General features: G+C 47.4%; 1 protein-coding gene across 4 annotated transcripts in view; it reads right to left on the bottom strand.

The window, feature by feature from the left end:
- Positions 1-21102, bottom strand: part of Vangl1 (VANGL planar cell polarity protein 1) — a 48397-nt gene extending 27295 nt beyond the window's left edge. For 3 of the 4 annotated variants that reach the window (XM_087634611.1, XM_087634610.1, XM_087634609.1), the window contains exons 1-3: positions 20979-21102; positions 12310-12493; positions 4790-4928 (exon numbers count right to left, since the gene is read on the bottom strand). In XM_087634611.1, coding sequence (XP_087490737.1) covers positions 4790-4887 — 98 coding nt within the window. In that variant the 5' untranslated portion in view covers positions 4888-4928; positions 12310-12493; positions 20979-21102. 4 annotated transcript variants of the gene reach the window in all.
- Between the last annotated feature and the right edge of the window lie 645 nt (positions 21103-21747).

Consider the following 21747-nt stretch of genomic DNA (forward strand, 5'->3'; position numbering starts at 1 on the left):
AAATGTATTTTATACTTGCCCTTTCAACCTAGAAAACACAATTTAACCTTTCAATTTGTTCGGGAGATTTTATTTCACATTGTCATCCCTTGAATTGAAAAGTTCTGGCCTTTCTGAACTACAGTGACTAGCAGTTGTTAGATCAAGCTGCAGGACTCTGCTACAGGAGAACAGCCACCCTTAGTGCAGTAAACCCCTCCCATGCTACGTTCTAGGCTTACAAAGCCCAAATCTAGACCTTCCAGTAGTTCCACAGAGCAGAGAGCACAAAACAAGAATTCCTACCACAGAGAGGACAAACTCGCCCACAGCTGAAACACATTACCTAAGTCTCTATAGGACTCAGCAGTAAGAAGCAGCATTAAGAATTCTTTAACTTCTCACTGACTAAATAAAGAAAGTTCAAAACTCTATGGCCAGAAGAGCTCAAAAATTTCTTCTAAAATATGTTTTCATAATAAACTGAACGAGGGCATAGGAATACCAGGGTTAATATATCTTCAAACTCAATACTTTCTCCTTTAATGATTCTAGGCAGTTGCTGGTGTGGGCCCTTGGACTGTTCACTCAACAAGGGTCTGTTGCTAGGCTGTCGAATGCTGCTGCTGTTTCACTGGCAGCTAGAGCTTCTTAGAGCACAACAGAGCCAGGATGCACCAGAAACCCTGTGAGCCCCATGCATATGATTTAACTGGGAAAAACAGTTCCGTAGAGAGCAAAGAGTTGGAATGAGGACATAGGCTTGCGATAGATGGGGTTTCAGTTCGTAGATTAAAGCGGCAACATAGATCACTCTTACCACATGTCCACACTCACATGTGGACCATAGCAGTGAGTCTTTGGATTTGTGTGGTTAATTTGGAGTAGCCATAGAATCTGAGAAGCTAGAGAGGGGACCACTGGTGGAGGGGATAACAAAGGTTTTAAAGGGAGAGGATTGTAGAACACAGGTTATAGGAAGGGGAAAGAAGAGATGGAAAGGGAAATTTAAGTGGGGAGAGGAGTTTGGGGAAGAGAACTACTATTTTACAAACTTCACATATCCATATATTCATATAAGAGTGTAACTGGAATCTCCCTACATAAGGCACAAAGCACCTCACAGAAGGCTCAGGTTACCAAATAAAAAGCCCAGTGCTGGATGTGTCCACCAGAAGTCAATAGTAAGACCTTACTGCTGAGGCATCGTACTCTCTGGTCATAGGAAATGGAGAAATCTGGTAGGTACTGACACGGACTCTTCCTCCCTGCTGGCTAGTTTGCATAGGACAGTGGGAGAGTTATCAGTAGTCTTACTATGAACTCTCGGAGCTACAATAATACCAGTGTGGGAAGAGATGCCCATGGCTGCCATAGTGGTGTTACGACAGTAACCAACTGCTTTCCGACTGTATTTAAAGCCTGCTCCACAGGAGGAAACAGACCTAGTACTGTACATCTGGCCAAGAATCCGTGGTTGGGGAACTCACAGATCTCAGGGGGACACCACTGCCATTGTTCTGCTAAACAGTCATAATATACCTCTCTACCTATGGTAGTGTAGCTCTCAGACCTTGTCAAAAAGGTTTCTCTGTGAAGGAGGCAATTAACATAGAAATTCAGAACTAGTTAGATTAAAAGGAAAGGTGACTCAGTCACAAATGGGGCATCTTGCATCACACTCCTTATGTTTGTGGGTCAGGGACAACTGCAGAAGAGAGGATGAAAGATGGTAAGGGTCAGAGTTCAGGGAGAACCTAGGAAAAACAGTGTCTTTGGGCCGTGATAGGATGCTGCACTCTCGAATTCACAGCAGCTATGGTTGCCTGCACAAAAACACCTCAGTTAACCCAGCGAGGAGGAGCTAATAACAGTTCACGGATTCCGGGGGATGGAGAGGCAGTTTGGTTTCTTTAAAGGTTTGGCCCATGGTAGGTCGACAATAATCCAGTGGATGACTCAGTCTAATTCATAGACTGGACTAGGTAAATGCTTAAAATTGGACATATGATTGGGAGCGGGTGAGAAAGTGAGGGTGGATCTGGGAGAAACTATTAGGAGGCGTGAATATGATAAAAATAAATCCTATGCATGTATGAAATTCTAAAATAATTAATAAAACATATTTAATTTTTAAAAAAATCCAGAAAAAGAAATAATGTTTTATCATTAAAAAATTATAATTTATGAAGACTTGAGCAATGTTGGGAGTGGCTAGTAAAGATCTCAACCTAGGGACATGGAAGCCATCAACTTAGGAAGTCAGAAGTATCACGGGGCATGAGAGAAATGGCCATAGACAATAGTTAGAAGCAGCCAGGTCCCTCAGGCACTGCTGGTCGAGTTTAAGATGGTTTAACACCACCAGAAAACTAGCTTAACACTTTCACATTGATGTAGACATATGTTTAACTATACGGACCAGCAATTCGACTCCTAGATTTTATCAAAAGTTAATGGAAATATGTCCACAAAAGACCTATAAAAGTATTCACAAGAGCTTAATCCATCATAGTTGGAATGTGTGCACTTCGAATGTCCACCCATCAGAACAGATACCAAACTGTGGTCAATTCAGTGGAACACTAGTCAGCAAAAATAACAGAGAGAGAACTGTAGCACATGGAGCATGGATAAATATCAAACTCATCATGCTGAGTGGGGAAAAACTCATATGATTCCAATTATACTCAACTCTACAGCAGGCAAAACCAACCCCCTGAGATGGAAATCCAAACAGCAGTTGCCCTGGCGAGGTGGAGGTGGGGGTAGGGATGAACTAGGAAGAGGGAGGAGGAGTTTTTCTGCTGAGGGGTGTGGGTTCATCTGTTAAAATTTATCAAAGTACACCCTGGAGAACCATTTGGTTTCTGTGTGTAAATTTAGGTCAGTCTTTTTTAAAAGGTACACCAACAAGAGAAAACAAACCACCAAGACATATAACTTGCGTTAATATAAGACAAGTTCACAGGCTATAGAGAACAGTTCACTTTGTGGTAATTATCTCAGAGAAGACAAATGCTGAATTCTACACATGCGATGGATAAATCCCCACTGAGGTAACCATTACAAATATGCGGACATTCTGTTGTGTAATATCACTGCTCTGACTCAGCCGTGTATCAGCTTCCTGCCAGTGCACTGCTAACTAAGTCCCTGTTCATTTTAAGAACGTTTGCACATCCTTGTCTGAAAAAGTAGGGCTCTACAAAGGCTTCTTTCAAATTTGAGGTCTTCGGGGGTTGGGGGGTGGGAAATGGATCTGAATTTGACCAGTCTAAACCTTTGGATTCTCAGAAGCTGGGGACAACAAATGTTTAAATTATCCAAGTTGACAGAGCTGCTGAAACACACAACCTCCAAAGGGCTTCCTCTTACCATCCTGCTGTAAGCATCAACAGCTTCCCAGGAAACTCAGGGTACAAAGAAGCAAATGCTTTTCACAGTGGGTTACTAGCACCCCTGAATACAAGTCCAGGGGGAAACTGACCTACGAAACTTTTGAGAATGATCTGGTCCTAAAACTGACCACATCCATCTCCAATCCATCCATCCATCCATCCATCCATCCATCCATCCATCCATCCATCCATCCATCCGCCTTTCTAGAACCAAAGCAAGCAGCACAATGGCATTAAAGGCATTTGCTCACTAACGAACAAACCCCACATTCAGTGGGGAAGCAGTTCTGAGTCTCAAAGGCATCTGTGTCCTTGGAGGAACTGTAGTTCCAGTCTTCCTATCTGATTATAAATGCCTTTCTGTGGGCACCTACAGGTGTGCACGGATACATGCTTATCTCTGTTCCTGTATCTTTAGAGCTGTGTGCCCTACATCACTTTGTTTATGTGAGGCAAGGCTGGGCATGCAACGTTTCAGGAGATGTGGGGGGCAAGGGCAGTGCAAACATACTTCTGAGCATAGCTCACACATTTATTTAAATCAACTAGGCTGCCAAACAGTTGGGCCTCAGAGACAATCCCACACAACTTTCTTTTATTTTTTTAAGTAATAAAGTGCTGATATTTTAAAACTGATTGACTTCATTTGATGTCCTAATGCTAATATCACTTAAACATGCAAGGCCTAGCAACCCCAAATTCCTGCGGTCCTGAGTGGCTGCAGTCTGGACCAGAGAAGCCGATGGATCTTGACAGAGGAAACCCATTCTCCAGATTTGTCCCAGCCCCAACCTGTGGCCTTGACACTGATGTACCCTAAAGACTACCGCTACTAACTCTAAAGTCTGCTGGACGTCTTTCTGCCCTGAGCTTTGACTCAGTACTAACTCATTCACCCCGATTTCCATGCTTGTCATCTGAATGCCAACACTCTGATTTCCCTCATATGCCTAGTTTCTGGGCTGACTCTGAGTCAATGTTAAGCATTCCCTGATGGTGCATTTTTTGTTTTTGTTTGTTTGTTTTGTTTTTTTGTTTTGTTTTGGTTGTTTGTTTTTGAGGGAGTTTCCAGCCCTCTCCAGTCCTGCTCCAGTTTAGAATGAGTCTCCAGGGACCCTTTTTCCCTCTTCTGACCTGTCACCAGCCAAGCTGGCTTCTTTCCAACACCATTCAAAGAAGGCTAACCAAGCACACGGCAGAAAGGACAGACCCCCCCTCCACCCCGAGGTATTCAATGGTAGGACATGTTGTTCTTAGACCAACAAGAAAACCAGAGAAGTAGTTAAGATGCTAGAAAAACGAAGATTAAAAACCCAAGAGAACTTAGTGCAACAAGACTTAGGAAAACGTTTGCAGGGAGGCGCCGAGCTGAGTGGCAGCTGGCTTACAGCACAGCCTTTGATCCTTACCTGAACTTCCTCTGTGCCTGTGTGGGCAGAGTCATTCGCCAGCAAGGGCTCTCCAGTGGGAGCCTGGATGGTGACAGACTTTTCTGACCCCCTGCCATCTTTATTCCGTGGTGATTTGTGTCTTTCTCTTGTTCTTTCCCTGGGGGGGGGGGGGGAATAACCCAATAATCAGACACCAAAACTTATGCCAGACACCAAAACTTATACTCTTTAGCTCACTAAAAAAATAAATTTTATTTTGTCCTTAGGAAAATTCTGTGCCTACACCCTGCCCCACCCACACCCATACCTACCCGTCCCCACAGCCTGCCAGGGGATGGCTGTAACTTTCCCAACTAAATATTCTCAAAACAAGGACTGCTGCTCCTCCACCAACAATGGTCACGGTTTTGCAGAGCCTAGTTTTAGAAAGCTTCTGCTTGGGCATATTTTACTGTAATAATTACTCAGCTGATTTGGTTATTATTTGCCTAAATTAGGAATGTTTTTTACTGGACAAACACTACACTGTATCATATCTAAACTTCGATCTGAAAAAAAGAAAGAAGGGAAAGCAAAAAAAATCTGGGACATGATACCACCCTACAGTTTGGGACAAGAAGAGAAGAAAGGAAATCCTAAACCAGGATAGAGAATCCTTTACTTGTCTTACAAATCCAACATGAAAAGCTATTCTGGGGGTTTTGATTGAGCTCAAAGGCACCCATAGAAACAAAGGTGAAACAAATGGCCCAAGGGGTGTGTGTCCCAGGCCACCTATGAAAAGCAGGCTTTCTATACTCCAGAGGAACTTGGTGGGTGGTCTTCCAGAGACAGTGGGAGGACACCACTGTTGAGTCTTAAAACTATAAAAGGCATCAGCCACAGTGGCCAAGCCCTAGAGGCCACAAGGTGATCAATAAGAACCAAAGCAGCCTGCAGTGGCCAAAGTTGGTGTCTCCCACATGGGACTCGACATCACTTTTTCCCATACCCACTTGGCCTGGTGCTCAAGGTTTCCCATTTTGTGTGCAAAGCCAGACGGTCAGCTCTCCCATGTGTGACCTCTCATATGAGCACACCATGAGCACACCATTGACACACCTTTGACACACCTTTGACACACCATGAGCACACCATGGACACACCATGGGTGCACTATGGGCACACCACCAAAACCTCTTCCCCACCACACATTTATCTCCTACTAACCTACTACATAGCAACAACCAGGAACCCTAAAACAAACTGACTGCATGACAGATCTATTGCCAGACTCTTGGGAACCCCTCCCTTGGATAAGCATTGGATAATTCCTTCAAGGAACAAAGGGTTTCCCAGGGCAGATGGTTTTTCAATGACAATAGCTCCATTCTTAGCCAGATAACTAGAAAGAGATGTGTTTTGGTTAGCTGTGTGTGGTTCCAGCCAGGCAACTGGGGGGCAGTAAAATAAGCAGAGAATCTGACTGTTCACCCAGCACTGTATCACGCGATATCAATCTCTCCTCCCCTGCCCCCTTCACACAGCACTTGGCTGAGTTTGTGACTCTATTAGCTCCATTCAATTCTAACAAATGATTCTGAGGCCAATATTACTGCTCCATCTCACGGATGATAAAACTAAGGCTCAAGGAGTTTAAGCACCTTCCGAAAGTTGTGATAAGGAGCAAAACAGGAACTGATGCCAAATCTGTTGCCACTATTTCCATTCAAAGTCACTATGTTTTGAGGAACAATTAGATTTTTAAAAATTAGCACATGTAATTATATAAAATGATGAGATTTTACTGTGATACTTTTCATATATAAAGATAATGTACTTTGGTTATGTTCATCTTTCTTTCCCCTCCCCCATTGGTCCCCTTCCTTTCCTAAATATCGAAAAAGGTGGAGATTTCATAGAGTCAGTATTCCTTCATCTTCACACCCCTATACAGCTGCACTGTTGGAGTTACGAAATAGGCCTTTGAGGTTACCATTGGCTGTGACACCAGTGGATAGCCTTAGCTGTATGTACTGGGTTATCCAAAACCAGCACTCCGAAGGGTATTCTCTGAGAGCAACAGTAAGTAGTGTAGGAGACTCCTGCTCCCAGCTTGGTTAGTCTTCAGAGTGAATTTTAGGGAAGGTCTAGAACTGCTAGTCCACCAGGTCCCACCTGCAGCCAGCTGGATGACCCCAGGATGACCCCGGAATGATCCCATCCCTTCCACTTCCCCTGTGACTCTCCATCTGTCACTCTTGTTGGCCATCAGCCTCGTCACATGCTTAGAAACCTGGTTCTCTATCGAAAATTCCTGTAGGTCAAATCCTGTGACAGCAAAGATTCTACTGAAACAAAATCCTTTTGCTTCGTGCCAGTTCCTGATCCCTGGACATCACAGGGGTGCAAAGCAGGTGGAAAGCAACCAGGACTAAAAATGACTTCGGTCCTCTCCTCTGGACCACCCAGCAGGGTTCTTAAAGGACCCAAGAGCACTGAGGTGGGAACAGCCAGCATCTAAACAGCTTTGTCTCTCAGCTCCCGGATAACACCTGGAGTAAACCAGGTAAGAACGGTTTGTGTAAGAGGCCAAGGTACATTCCATCCTCTAGCATCTGCCCCTACACCAGTGTTCTCATTTCTCAGACTCCTGGTGCAGACAAATCTCTGGGGACGCAGAGATGGGTGGCCCTGCCCTCAGAGAATTTGTCTGGGAGGGAGAGGACAGGAATCTACATTTTCTCTCCAGCACCCCAGCTCATCAGGATGCAGCTGATACAAGGATTGTTCCTGATGGCTTTCCCATCTTATGTTTCTGGGGAGACTGGGAATTCCTACTTGGAAGTGTGTGTGTGTGTAAAACGCCTTGTGAATGGCAGGGGATCAAAATCATGGGTGCTCAGCCCCGTCGCACCGTAATACACCGTGTGTCATTATTAACCTAGCGGGGCTGGAGAGATGGCCCAGCAGTTAAGAGTGTGGATCTGAGTTTTGTTCCCAGCACCCCTCACCCAGAGACTGGCAAATACCTGTAACTCCAGGTCCTGGGTTCCATCAGCCCCTGTAGACACTTGCACAGACCCATACACATAAATAAAAACAAGCCTTTTCTTTTTAGTATTGTGTGGACGAAGGACAGCACGCAGCCCCGACTGAGGGTACCCCAGAATAGTGAGGGTCCCATCAGCACCGCACCAAGAGAGCTGCTCCTTCTATTACTTCACTGTGGATGGAGTGAGCCTCACAGGGCAGTTACAGAAATCACTGATGTTAGTTACTGCTCTGGGCAGGTCTCCAAGCCAAGCCAGGTCTTAGCAGTGACGTCCAAGAAAAACACTGTTGATCATCCATCCATCCAGTGCTTTCTAGTTTGTAGAACTACAAACCTCTAAGAGGTCATTTCACTGCAGAACACAGCTAAGCACTCATCCCTGTAGCTGTAGAGACAGTAGTAACAAGGGGAGGGAGAAATAGCTCAGTCGGTAGAGTGCTTGCCTAGCATTACTGAAGCCCTGGGTTCAGTCCCCAACAGCACATAAACCAGACATAATGGGACACACCTGTGACCCTTAGTGACCGATAGAATTTGAGACCAGCTTGGGATAACAATGGATGATGTAAGTTTAAGGAACATCTATGTGGCTGCCCAGTATCCTAGGAGAGGGTTCCCCAAGGATGAAGAGTGTAGAAATAAGTAAAAGTCCAGGGGGAGTAAACGGTTTAATAAACCAATAAATGGAGCATCAGGACATAGCCAAGATTTAACTGCCTCAGTGGTCAGGATCACCTGGGGGCCCTTTTCTGGGGAGCCTGGTCACCCACAGGAATCTGTATCTTTACAGATAAATCCGTCTTCCTGCTTCCTTGGCCCACAGGAGAAAGGGTAAGTCTATCAGTCCAAAGGTAACTCTGTCAGTGCAAAAGATAAGTGTATCTGTGCATAAGCGTGAGAGGGTGGGGAGAGCAAGCTGCAGCATGCAAGAGGCAACTGTGTACACAGGTAAATGCATCATCATTTAGGTGATTTGCTAGCTGAGTCCCAGGACTGCAGCAACCCCCGCACCCCCCCCAACCCCCACCCCATCCAAGTCCAGCCGGAATGCCTGCAATTCCCACACTGTCCCTACTTACAGTCAGCATTTCCCGGGCAGGCCATTTCCTCCCGTTCTGTTGTTTGTCTGTTTCTAAATGGGGAAAGCCCCCCTCCCCCCATTACTCCTCCCTTTCCTCCTTTCTACCACCCACCTGTCCTCCCGCTGGGGGTGGGACAGGCTCTGAGTCCTCGGAATCTGCCACTGCCCGGGCAGCCCTTTAGAACAATGCATTTTATAGCACATTAGTCACGTTCCCTTTTAAAGGTGGCATTCTCTTCTGAAGGGCCCACAAGCCTGGCCTGCCAGTATCTGGGAACCATGTTCCTCCCTGTGCCTCAGTTTTACCACCTATAAAACAGAGCTCCAAGCACAGAAGGGGGGAACTGTGAGGGACCTTGAAGGTAGTCCGCAAATGATGCTTAATGCTGCGGCTGACTACAGGTGAGCCGAGACTGGCTGAAGTCTGTACACTCTCCCAACAAAGCTAACTGGATACGCTCTGGAGACAGCATGCATCAGTGACCTCTTTGTCAGAAAACAGGATTGGACGGTGGCCAACCCTCTAAGACAATCAGTGTCCTCAGGCACTTCATTATTCCTTTCTGAGTTGGAGCTGTGCTAAAATTACCAGAAGACCAGGTCCCTCTCTTCCCTGGTCCTCCATTTAAACTCCCCACAAATTATCAAGCAGAGAAGCCTTCACAGGGCCCTCCTGGGACCTGAAATCCTGAGGCAGCCAGCTTGCAAGCCTGTGGAGGGCTCCTTCACTGTCGGACACCCTTCTTGCCTTGGTGAAGCATTGCACAGCACCTACTGTGAGTGTATTACAACCTTTGCCCCTTAGTTCTCATGACCTCTGTGGTCTTCCCTCAGACAATTCAAAGCAACAGGAGGCGCAGGGCCTTCGAAGATCCACCAAGTGCACACACAACCCTGCAGCTCAAACCCCTCACTCAGCTCCACTTGGAATAGGCACTCAGCAATATTCCCTGATCAACTGCTGGGCAGCCGGAGCTCCACTCAGCGCTCCTCTCGGTAGGCGCTCGGCAATGTTCCTTGATCAATTGATTAAAAGCCTCAGCTCCAACTCACATTTGCCAAGTACTTTCCACAAGGGATCAAGACAGAACTAAGCGTTCTGCATGTCATCTTAATTGAAAGTTATAGTCTCTTACAGTTCCCATAACAGCACTAGAGAATCCATTTCTGGGTCCCCAGGAGGAATAGGGAAATAGCGGCAATGGGCCTCGAAGTGTGCAAGTCTTGGTGAGTGTACGAATGAAAGAAGCCAGAGCTGACTCCATTCAGAATTCTCTGAATCCCCTCCTACTCACCCCCAGCCCCAAAGGAAACCCAAATTCCTATTCATACCATCTGGAAGAGGAAGTCCAACACCCCAGCAAGCCAGCTGCGTTTTCCAGTTAGGTCCAAAAAGCAGGTATTTGAAAACAGCTGCTTCTGGTATTTTATAATAAATCTGTCAAGTTCGTCCACTGATCGAAATCTGTGATTATTTTGAAAACCAGGGCTCTCTCGGAATCCGGGCTGTAGAATGTCACTGTAGGCTTTCTTCTCCCCTGCCCCTGAAGCACCCACACTGAGTCTCACATGAACAGCAAGCTGAGCTCCAGTACAGCACACAAACAATGCGGGGATGATCAGAAAATAAAGTAACAATTTTTAAACGAACCAGACAGAAGCCTATTTCCTTAAAATAATGGCGTTATCTGTAAAGAGCTTTAATTTACACTTTCATTCCACTCACTTCACTGTCTTAAAGACACAGTCTCACTGTGTAGCCCTGTCTGCCTGGCCTGGAACTTTCTACCTGCAATGCAGACCAGGCTGGCCCCCAACTCACAAATATATGCTTGTCTCTGACCCCTAAGTGCTAGGATTAAAGGCCCCTGACCCTTAACACTTTCACTTAAAAAAATGACAAGATACACATTTGTACAGAAAAATAAAGTTCAAGTGTAAAATTCCCATCCATCAGTCATTGCCAAGAGCCCCTTCCCTGAAGATGCCACACCTAGCAGCTAGGAAAACACGTGCAGGCTTCTCTCCAGGTGTGGCCACCCACGCAGAGTCCATGAAACATGCAGCTTATTCTGAAATCTCCCTCTGGGTTCAGTTACCTATATGGTGATCTGCTCACTGAGAGAAGCAAACACCAGGACAGCCACCACTTCCACACAGCACACAGCTGTGGCCACAGCTGGGTCTCTGAGCTGGGGTCAGCTGTTACCTTTGAACAAAGGTGCCGGAAATACCAAGACCCGAAATAGCATTAACTCAGCTACAAAAGAGAGACCTCCTCCTAGGGGTTGAGTTAATCATTTCCCATGTATATTTCATTCAGCCCTAACTAGTTCTAGAAGGAGGAGATCCCTGTACCCATTTCACAGAGGAGGAGACAACTCATCCATTTTGTTCTTACCCTGCACAGTGTAGTACCACCCATTTCATCATTTATCTGTTCGTTTGTCCATTTCTCTCTCCACTCAGAGAGCACTCTGCTCCTCAGAATGCACTTGACCCTGTGAATATCAGCACAGGTCTCTTCATTGAGCAGAGAAAGGGGAATTTGGCTCTACCACTCAGGACAGTGGTTTCAAATACTAACTCACTTGGAAGATTAGTTAAAGAGAAATCAAAGGCTGGGCCAAGCAAGCATGTGTGTGTGTGTGTGTGTGTGTGTGTGTGTGTGTGTGTGTGTGTGTCTGTGTGTGTCTGTGTGTGTCTGTGAGTGTGTGTGTCTATGTGTGTGTGTGTTTGCGAATGTGTGTGTGTATCTGTGTGTGTTTGTGTCTGTGTGTCCGTGTCCGTGTGTGTGTGTGTTTGTCTGTCTGTGTGTGTCCATGTGTGTGTGTGTGTCCGTGTGTGTGTCTGTCTGTCTGTGTGTCCATGTGTGTGTGTCTGCGAATGTGTGTGTGTGTGAGTGTGTGTCCATGTGTGTGTATCTGCGAATGTGTGTGTCTATCTGTCTGTCTGTGAGTGTGTGTGTCCATGTGTGTGTGTCTGCGAAATTGTGTGTGTGTGTCCCAGATAGCCTCAGAGGAGAAGCTTAATAGCCAGTGAGTCAGCAGCTTCGGGTGAAGCAACAAATTAACACCTGCCTTTTAACTTTCATTTACAGTACCAGTAAAGCTCGGAGAGAACACACACCTATAAGAAGTACTTAGAAATGAGAAACATTTCCACTGCCAGGGAAACTTTAATTTAAAACCAATTGTGAGAAATTAAGGTCATCGACTCTAATGGCAGCTATAAAATGTAAATTGGCAGTACAGTGATTCCCCAAGCATGCCAACTGCCCTACAGCTTGGCTTCTCCTGCACCAGGGGACTGAACCTTCAGCATCCTCAGCCCTGAGGTAGGCTGTTGTAAAACTGGTTCTCTAACAGAGAGCCCTACTGGTGCTCTTACATAGAAGGATGGAGTGGCTGGTCACTTACATACCCTTGCCTGTGAGATTTTTTTGAATGGCTTGAGTAGTAGGAATATCCAGAATAAGTGGATTCGGTATCCATAGCAACGGCAAGCTTCCTCTGATGAAGGAGCGGGGCTGTTCTCCCAGGAGCAGTCTCACCCACTAGCTCTGAAGGCCTTGTGGGACTCAGAGCCGCTACTCTTCAACAGGACTCTGTAAAGAGGAGAAAAGGGAGAGATTAATCCTCAAAGTCAGAGGGCGGAAAGATAAACCAACGACAGTCAACTCTCCTTGGGGTCTGTGTTATAGAATACGGGTAAGCATAAAAGTCAAACCTCCAAATGCACTACTTGCCCACGAACAAGCTTCGCAGGTGTCTGAGAGGCAAGTGGGGTGCTAGCAAGCTGGACCCCAACACAACAGGAGGAAGAAGGTTTGGAAGAGATATAGGCATTGGGTCATTTTTTTCCTGGGCACAGCCTTGCTACCCTTATGGCTTTGGCTGTAGAGTAATACACCAACCCCTAGACAAATGTCTACCTCACTCCCAACTGTCAGTTATAAAAACAAGACCCAGGGAAAGCCATTACTCAGCAATTTGGCCATCATTTCCAAAAGTCAATGTTCTTAGTCTCTTTGAGAATCCAAACTCCTAGAAATTTATCTTCGATAATTAAAACTCAACAATCACCCAATTGCCTTGCTGCCTATGATAATAAAAAAGACAGCAGCAATGTAAACACCTCCCCAAACAAAGAAATAATAAATAACTGGAGGAAAATATGATTCTGTCAGTCAAATACCACATATCTGTATAAAACGGCAATTACAAAGAACTGAGATTTTAATAAGAAGGATATGGGATTGCAGGTAGCCAATGACTCTACATAACCGTTGCAATGATGTAAAATAACTTATGGAAGGGCTGGGACCACAGGGGACATCAGTAATGGTGATTTATTAGTTACAAGATCCTAGGTCCTTCCCCACTTCCTTCTAATATTGCTCTGCAATAAAAATAAATTGGAAACACTTCCAAATACATTCCAGAGCCCCCGCATGCTCAGTCCTCACTTCTAGAAAGTCAACTGGAAAGTTCCCCTCTTTCTGAACTGTTCTCCCAGGGCTGCTCTAAGCTCAACAGGGCTCCTCACCCTGCAGGGTCCTGAGGCTAACACTGCAAACAGAGCAGGGAGATAAGTGGGAAGGAAAACAAAGGAATTGCAAAGGCCACACCCCTGCCACAAGAGGGAGGAGATTCTGGCTCCCAGACCCAGCCACAGCTAAGACTGGGAGACATTTCAAACTGGGCCTGGAAGTCTTGACTGCATACAGTTATGGCGGCCCAGAGCCTTTCTAGTATTCTGTTTCTTCCAAGGTGAAGAGAAAGAAAAGTTTCTAAAGAGACCCTGGAAGCCCTGTCCTAGATGTCTCAACTCGTGACTTGACTAGGAATTTATCTTAGAGCACTAATTCTTCAAGGAAAAAAAGTTATCTCCTCAATGACTATTGTGATCAAAAGCTAGCAACAATGAAAGGTCCCCTAACCCAAAGAATGTAGGAAACATGGTTCAGTTCTACCCAAATTAGCACAAATTTGTAAGAAATGATAATTATGGAGTTAACTCTGAAGGCCACCATGCACTCATTCATCCATTTTATATCCATGTTATAAGTGGCCAGGAGACCCTGCTCAGGAGTGCTAAGGCTACAGAGCTATGACAGAGAACTAACCGCCCTGTTGGTGACTGTTTTCCAATCGGATGGCACTTGTACCATTTCTCCTCCAACCTTTGGTCCCCTTTCTCCCTATCAGGTTATTACTTAACAGCCTTCCACCATCACGAGCCGAAGCCTAGCCACGGGGAAGCCTGGAGTCCAGCCCAAACTTAGCCACCGGTGACCAGCCCTGCCGTCCTTGCCTTCTTGAATCTCAGTCTGCTCACTTGTCAGTTAGGAACCCAAGAACCAGCTACCATCTCCCAGGGTGAAGCTATAAACAGACACAGACTTGACTCACTTCCTAGCTGTAGGACCTCAGCTACGATGCGATCTCTTTGAAGTCCCATCTATAAAATGTGAGCCTCAGGAGTGCTTTGATGACTATATGAGCTGGCAGTGATGACAGTACCCAGCATGGGCACCACAAGCACTGGGGTAAGTAAAAGTGGGTGGTCCCTTCAGTGGTTTCCAAACGCCATGATCTCCTTGTCTTAGAGAGCAGCAGGGTGGAGAGCCAGCGCCTCCCTCTAGGCCATCCCACCCAAGGTTCACCTGCTGTGTGCAGAATGGGGCTGCCCCTTAGGCTGCCTGCTCTCCCACCAGCTGTGTACCGGAACAAGGCAGTTTAATCTCTCAGAGCTGTGGATTTTCCACCCAGTCAAAGAAAGTCAAGCAGCCTTCCTGGGAGGAAGGGGTTGAGTATAAAGACCGAGCAGGCATCTCTCAGAACAGGAGCGGACTCCTTGAGCGGAGTCCACCTCGTCTTCCTCCCAGGCCTTTCAACAGCTGTCCAGTGAGCTTTCAGCATACTACGCACTCCCTTCCTTTCTGCTCTGGGTTGTGCTCTTTTCTCACGGGCCTTCTGGCTGGCAGACAGCCAACTTTAGGAGGTACGGTCAGGATACAGGGGCATAGCACAAAACAATCTTCTTTCCTTGATACCCAATAGCCAGGCTCTTGGTTGACCTGTAGATTCCAATGCTTGGCACCGTCTTCAGAAGACTATTCTCTAGACTCATAATTAACCCCTCTCATCCTGACGTGTATTCTACCCCCTGCCCCCATCCTATAACGCCTGGCTCCATTCTACTCTAACTCCTATTGATTTCTCACCAACTGGTGAGGGATATCTTAGAGGAAGGCAGCCCCAACCCAGCACACCACAACTGAGATTGTTTTTGTACTTCCTAGTAGTTTTACCTCAGGGCAAGTGCTTCTGCTCTATCTCACACCCAAGTGCCCAGTAAGATGGCATCTTATTAATATTCCCTTCCCAAGGTTACTGTGAGGATTAAGACTCCTGAGGTAAAACTGCCAGCACACAGAACCCAAGTTTATGCCCTTTCCCCTTGGCTGAAGGTCATCATTCTTTGTCCTGAGGATGTGGGTCATCCATTAAGGCAACTCCAGGCATATCCCTAAGTGGAAATCATAGCTCCCCAACAGCCCTCTGGGAAAGCCTTTCCCTAACTCTACCAACTACCCTTGCCTGAGTTCCTCTCCCACAGTTCTGCCTATGCTCACCAGAGAGGGGAATCTGTGTGTGCAATCCCTCCCTCCCTAGTGCCACTATATTCACCATCTTTTCACAGCCACTGAAGAAGCTCTAAGTTGGCCAGAGTCTGGCTTGACTCAAACCCAAATGTCACATGCTTACCCTCTTTCTGCAGGCCCTTCATACCCCACTGATTAGCCTCCATATTTAATGAATGGCCACCAGACCTTGCTCAGCCGTGCCAGGGAGATGGCTTCAGCTGGGGCACACCATCTGTCCCCATAAGCTTTGCTGACTAGCTTGAAGGTGCTGTTCCTTCTCTTCTAGCACACCTGCTTCTATCCCTAAACCAAGTTATCCTTAACACTCAAGGCCTGCCCCCTTCTTCTCCCTCACCAGGGATAAACTCCTGAGTCAGGAGGAATGGCCCCTCTCCCTATTATTCTAAACATAACAAACACTTCCTGAGAAATAAAGCCAACTCTCCTTTCCCCTCGCTCAGCTCTTGCCCAGGGCGCTCTCATGTGTCCTGGCTTAGTCTTTCAATTATCCATTTCCAGTGACGCTGCCTTCAGTCCAGTAGACGGCCCCACTCTGCTGTTCATCTGTGCACCCACTGCCGCCAAGCTCTACTGGTCCCCAGGCCCTCCCCATCCTCTCCCAGTTCACAGTCACAGAGGATAGATAATCTAGAGAAAATCTGCAGGCTCGCTCACCTGCCCTAGCCCACACAGAGCCTAGCTCTCCCCACACAGAGCTTAGCCCCCCTTTCACCACAGTTACCAACTCTTGCTTCATCTAAGATCTGAGGGAGGAGTCAGGAAGTAAACTAATGAAAGGCATGGTGAACTACTTCTGGAAAGGGCTTGACCTCAGGTAAGGGTTCTCGTTTGAATTAGTAAAAACATGTTATCCTGATGCTCATCTCTGTGATGATGCACTTAAAGGGAACCAATACACCTCCTGATCAAGTAAGGAAAAGAAAACAATTTTCTTGGGTAGTAACTAGTGAATTGTTGCTGTGGCCAAAATGGGATACAGGCAAGTAGGAGAGAACACAGGCCATCCTGGAACCTGTGAGGCCTCATACCAGCCCCTGATAGGACCCGTATTTGGTCCAGGTGGGGCAGCAGCCAGGCTGACCTAACCTCCTTGCTTTGAGTCATCCCATGGTATCCCCTGAACTTTAAAACAGAATCCACCATTTGATCAACAGTCTTGCCAGCTGCTGCAGTTCCTCGGGGCCTGGTTCTTTCCAGCCTCGGGACCTGAGCGTAGCCCAGTGTATCTGCTGAGGCTCATTCTCTCACGGGAACCGCTTGGCTAACTCCTCTCAGTTTAAAGTACTCCTTTTGGAGGGAGCATGCTGACCCTCCCGTTCACACCTGGCCGCCCACCACCTGCCCTCTCCCTACACTGAGCTCTGCCCAGTCACACCAGTCACACCTTCACTTGTGTGATTACGGAGCATAAGGTCTGAAGAGGCTCCTGGGTGCAGGGACCACAGTCCTTTCTGACTCCCTGGCTGCTGGCAAACAAGAGGCACCTAATCAATATTGGCTGGCTGGCTGGCTGGCTGGCTGGCTGGCTGGCTGGCTGGCTGGCTGGATGAATGGATGAGTGAATGAATGGAAAGTCCTATGCCTATCTCAGAACACGGAGGCACACCTTCACCACAGAAGAAAGCTTACAGAGGGTAGATAAAATGAGGACTTCAAAACTATCCTGACCGGCAGCACTGCTGGTGTGATGCACAGCTTATTCAGTAACAGAACATATGTGAGATGTGCTCAGGGAAGACCCGCACCATTGTTTCAGCTGGTGCTCAAGACTATCCTGCTCCAGTCTGGACCAGAGTACAGCAAACCACACAGCCTGGGGAGCTCTGATGAGAGCATCTCACAGTGTGCAATGAATTCCCTACCACCCTGTACTAAAACAAGCTGATAGCCAGTGACCCCATCTACTCTTAAAAACACAACTCCTACCTGAAAGAAAAAGTGGTCGGTGTGTGTGTGTGTATGTGCGTGAATGTATGTGTGTATATGTGTGTGTATGTGTATCTGTGTGTGAATATATGTATGTGTTTGTGTGTATATGTATGTGTGTGTGAATATATGCGTGCATGTGTATGTGTGTATATGTGTATCTGTGTGCACGTGTGTGAGAATGTAGGTGTGTATATATGTGTATGTGTGTATCTGTGTATATGTGTGTAACTGTGTGTATGTCTATCTGTGTGTGTGTGAGAATGTGTGTGCATGTACGTGAATGTATGTGTGTATATGTGTGTGTATGTGTATCTGTGTGTGTGAATGTGTGTATATGTGTGTATGTGTGTGTATGTGTGTGTGAATTATGTGTGTATGTGTATAGGTATATGTGTGTATGTGTGTGTGTGCATGTGTGTGCGAATGTGTGTATGTGTGTGAATATATGTGTATATATGTGTGTATGTGTATATGTGTGTATGTGTATCTGTGTGCATGTGTTTGTGAATGTACATGTGTATATATGTGTATGTGTGTATCTGTGTGTATGTGTGTAACTGTGTGTATGTGTATCTGTGTGTGTGTGTGTGTGTGTGTGTGTGTGTGTGTGTAACAACAGGCTATAGTAATGGCCATGGTAAATGTAAGCTAACTTTTATGAAAAGGAAGTTATAAAAACATCAACAGCTCCATGGAGAGCTATTAATTAAAGGGGCTCTGCCTGGGAAGGTAAAAAGTTACTACACAAGGGGTCCAGGGAATAGCATGTGTGGGTTGACTTGGTGGATCTTGGGTTAGGAAGGATGGGACAGAGAGGTGTGACAAAGCCTGAACTTGCACCTGTAAATCAAAAAGCATCATCCAACTCTGTGATGTGAGGCTCTGCAGGGCTCAGATACCAGGGACAAGTCAATGGTCCACCTCCAGCAACACAGCACTTCAAGAAGTATGGCTAAGGGCCACTGTTTACCAGGAGAGAAAATGCCAGCCTCATTTTACCTGGTTTGCCAGTGAGTTCAATTCCCATTCCCAGACTAACTGCTATTGGCCTGGGTTAACAATTATCTCTGAAACATGCCTGGAAAAAGATTGCTGAGGAGATGCGAGTGGCTACTGTACCTATGATGGATATTTCTTTTCAGGCAAAGCCTTTCCCCCCAGTAGATTCCAAAGCTTCAGACTCAGACCCTATGCACACCATGCATCCATGGTGCTCTAATTGGGATTCAGAGGGACAAGGGCGGAGACAGAGCAGCAGAGAATGTAGGCAGTTTGCTTCTGGCTCCAGGAGGACACAGACTATCAGAAACAGGGTCCAGCTATAGCCACTGAATCTTGTCCTCCTTGTAGAAAGTGGCACAGTTAACTGGCCACAGCTAGCTCACTCCACAGAAAGGTGGCATAGTCCTTCCTCAACCGCTTACTGTGTGTTAAGACTGAAGTCACTTGCATGAAATATCTCAATTCTTCAGAACAAGTCTGTAAGGGAGGCAAAAGTGAGTGCTATGGCACAGTTAAGGGACAAGGTCACACACAGGAGCAAGTAGCCCCGTATGGCTTTAACCTTCAGGAGACTGATTTCAGAGAGCCATGGAAAACTGAGAGCTATGTAGTAATTACCAGAACTGTTTGTTTACTAAGAGAAGGGGCAGGCAACAATAGTGAATTGTTCCAAACTACACATAACCTCACAAAGAATCCTGCCGCTCAACTCCTACTCCTAGGCTGGGGTGGGGGGTGCACTGTAAGGAGAAAGGAAAATTAATCTCGAGCAGTCTCCAGCCCAGGTGAGACCTAGTATTATTAATCAGCGTGATGAGGCCCCATCCAACCCAAACTACAGCAGATGCAATGCAAAATGTGTCTTTAGGTATACATCAGGGGGTAAACTAAAGAGTACTTGGCGACACTAATTCTTCAACAGATGGTGTCATAGAATTGTTGCTTGGTAAGGAAACTTTTCAATTTCCTGTATGGTTTCATCCTATTGCTTAATAAATAAGACAATAAAAATTTTTTTGAGACTTGGCAGGCAGTCTCAAAAATATGACATTCACAATTCTTTCATTTTACTTACAAATTAAGTTGCCACCAATTGACACTGTCAACAACTGCATCCCTGAAAATTTCACACTGAGTGTTTTAGCTAATCATAGTGGAAGTCGCCAACCTTTAGAAATGCTAAATGCTCCTGGATATTTCTTTGAAATGTAGAATAAAACAGTTTCCTCCCACACATCAAAGCCCTAACTATATCACACTGATTTAATTCAATTCTAAAAACTCTAATTAGTGGTTACATAAAATGGTTAATTATGCCTCCCTGGGTTCATACAGTTTCTGCCATCGCACTTACAGCGCCTAGGAGCTGTGTAATCAACACGCCCACTACAAGGAGAAGGCTAATTAGTATTGTTGATTGGTGACACAACTTATAATATTTTTCAGCAAACCCAGTAAAACGTATAAACATGTCAGTGAAAACACTAGTCTTCACAGCTAGCGTTTTGGAATTAGCTTGTAAGGACGCACGCATGCTGACCACTGTCCCCTCAAACGGGTTCAAACCAACGCACGCGCCAGCCACACAACCATCACGATAAAAAGCCCTGCCACCTCTCCACGAGCTTCAGAAGGAGCTCATCTTCGCGGTCTGAGCATCACACCCGGTTTGGAGACGAGAAAATTGAGATAGCCTGGCTCCAACTCTCCCCTGCTCGTCCCTGAGCCGCCAGGCTACGGCTCCGCCCCCACTCCTGCTTCCACCACCGACGCTTTTAAATTTTTATAAAGCTTCACACTTCTCTGGGCGCGCTGCTTGGGGGCAGTTCAATGGCTGCAGGATGGAATAAGGTTCTACCGGCGTCAAAGGCTGCCGGGGCGCGGCGAGGTTGCCCTGGACAGGGACTCCTCCTTTGGCTGGGACTGGCTGGATGCCTCTGCTCCGCCCCAGCGCTTTTGAAAGTAAACTACCTGCCTGTTGCGCTCCGCGATGCGCAGCGGGCCGCGCCCCCCAGGCCTCCCGGGCTGCGGTTTTTTAAGCGAAGTGAGAAACACAAGCCAGCTCCGTTCGTGTGCCCGAAGACCGGCCAGGTGACCCTGTGTACTGGCGGGGACCCCGACCGTGTTCTGCCCTGCAAGGCGAGTCCAGCCACTGGTTGCCTCCGACACGCCGTCATTCCCCGGCCGCCACCCCGGCACCCGCACTCAGGGGCGCACTCCAAAGGCCAGACAGGGCAAAGGAGCGTCCGAGGTAGCGCAGGCTGCCCCAAGACTCGGAGCGGTGGAATGGGGCGGAGAGAGCCCGGGGCAAGGATAGAAGGACCCGAGTCTCGAGAAGCACGACCCGGAGGAGCCCAGGGGTCTCCCGGCCCGAGGCCCCGGACCCCGATCGGACTGCTGGGGAGCAGGGACACCCGCAGTTGGGCCTGACCTCCCACCCAGCTCAGTCCCCTGCCGCCGCGCCGCGCCCGCCTCTCCCGGGACTCACCCCGGCGCCAGCCCGCCGCGCTCCACGCTCTCGGCTGAAGCGCCCCGGCTCCGCGGCCTGCGCTGGGCTGCAGTGGAGGCACAGCCCCGCCGCGGCCGCTGCTCTCTGCTGCTTTCCGCTTCCTGTCCCGGCGCCGCCCCGCAGCCCCAGCCCAGCCCTGCTAGCCCGGCGCGGCCGCCAGCCAAGAGCTGCCAGCGCTGCGGGCCCCGCGGCCGGCCCGGCCCACCTGCAGCGGAGGGCGGGGCGGGGGCGCACACACACACACACACACACACACACACACACACACACACACACACACGACCTGGCTGGGGACTGACATCTTTCCTCTCTTGTGGACCCACTAACACACAGTCCAGCAAACCTCATCCTACACAGGGATTGATATAACCCCGAGATCTCTCTGTCTCTGTCTCTGTCTCTGTCTCTATCTCTGTCTCTCTGTCTCTCTGTCTCTCTGTCTCTCTCTCTCTCTCTCTCACACACACACACACACACACACACACACACACACACACACACACACACAGACTTGTGCATAAAATCCAAGCCCTCTCATTGTTTGCCATCATTAAAAGCTCCAACCCGCATATTCACAGGGCTCAAGAACCACTTTCTACCCCTCCCCCAAACTCATACATTTTTCAGCACACTAATACACTTAAACTCCAATGTAGCCCAAGAGATGACCCAACCAGTAACCACCAACGCCCACAGTCCTACAGCAGCTTCTCCCTGCTCCTCTTCTACCAGAGCAGACATGCCTCTG

This window comes from Rattus norvegicus, chromosome 2 (genome assembly GCF_021556685.1).
Source record: "Rattus norvegicus strain SHRSP/BbbUtx chromosome 2, alternate assembly SHRSP_T2T, whole genome shotgun sequence".
NCBI lineage: Eukaryota > Metazoa > Chordata > Mammalia > Rodentia > Muridae > Rattus > Rattus norvegicus.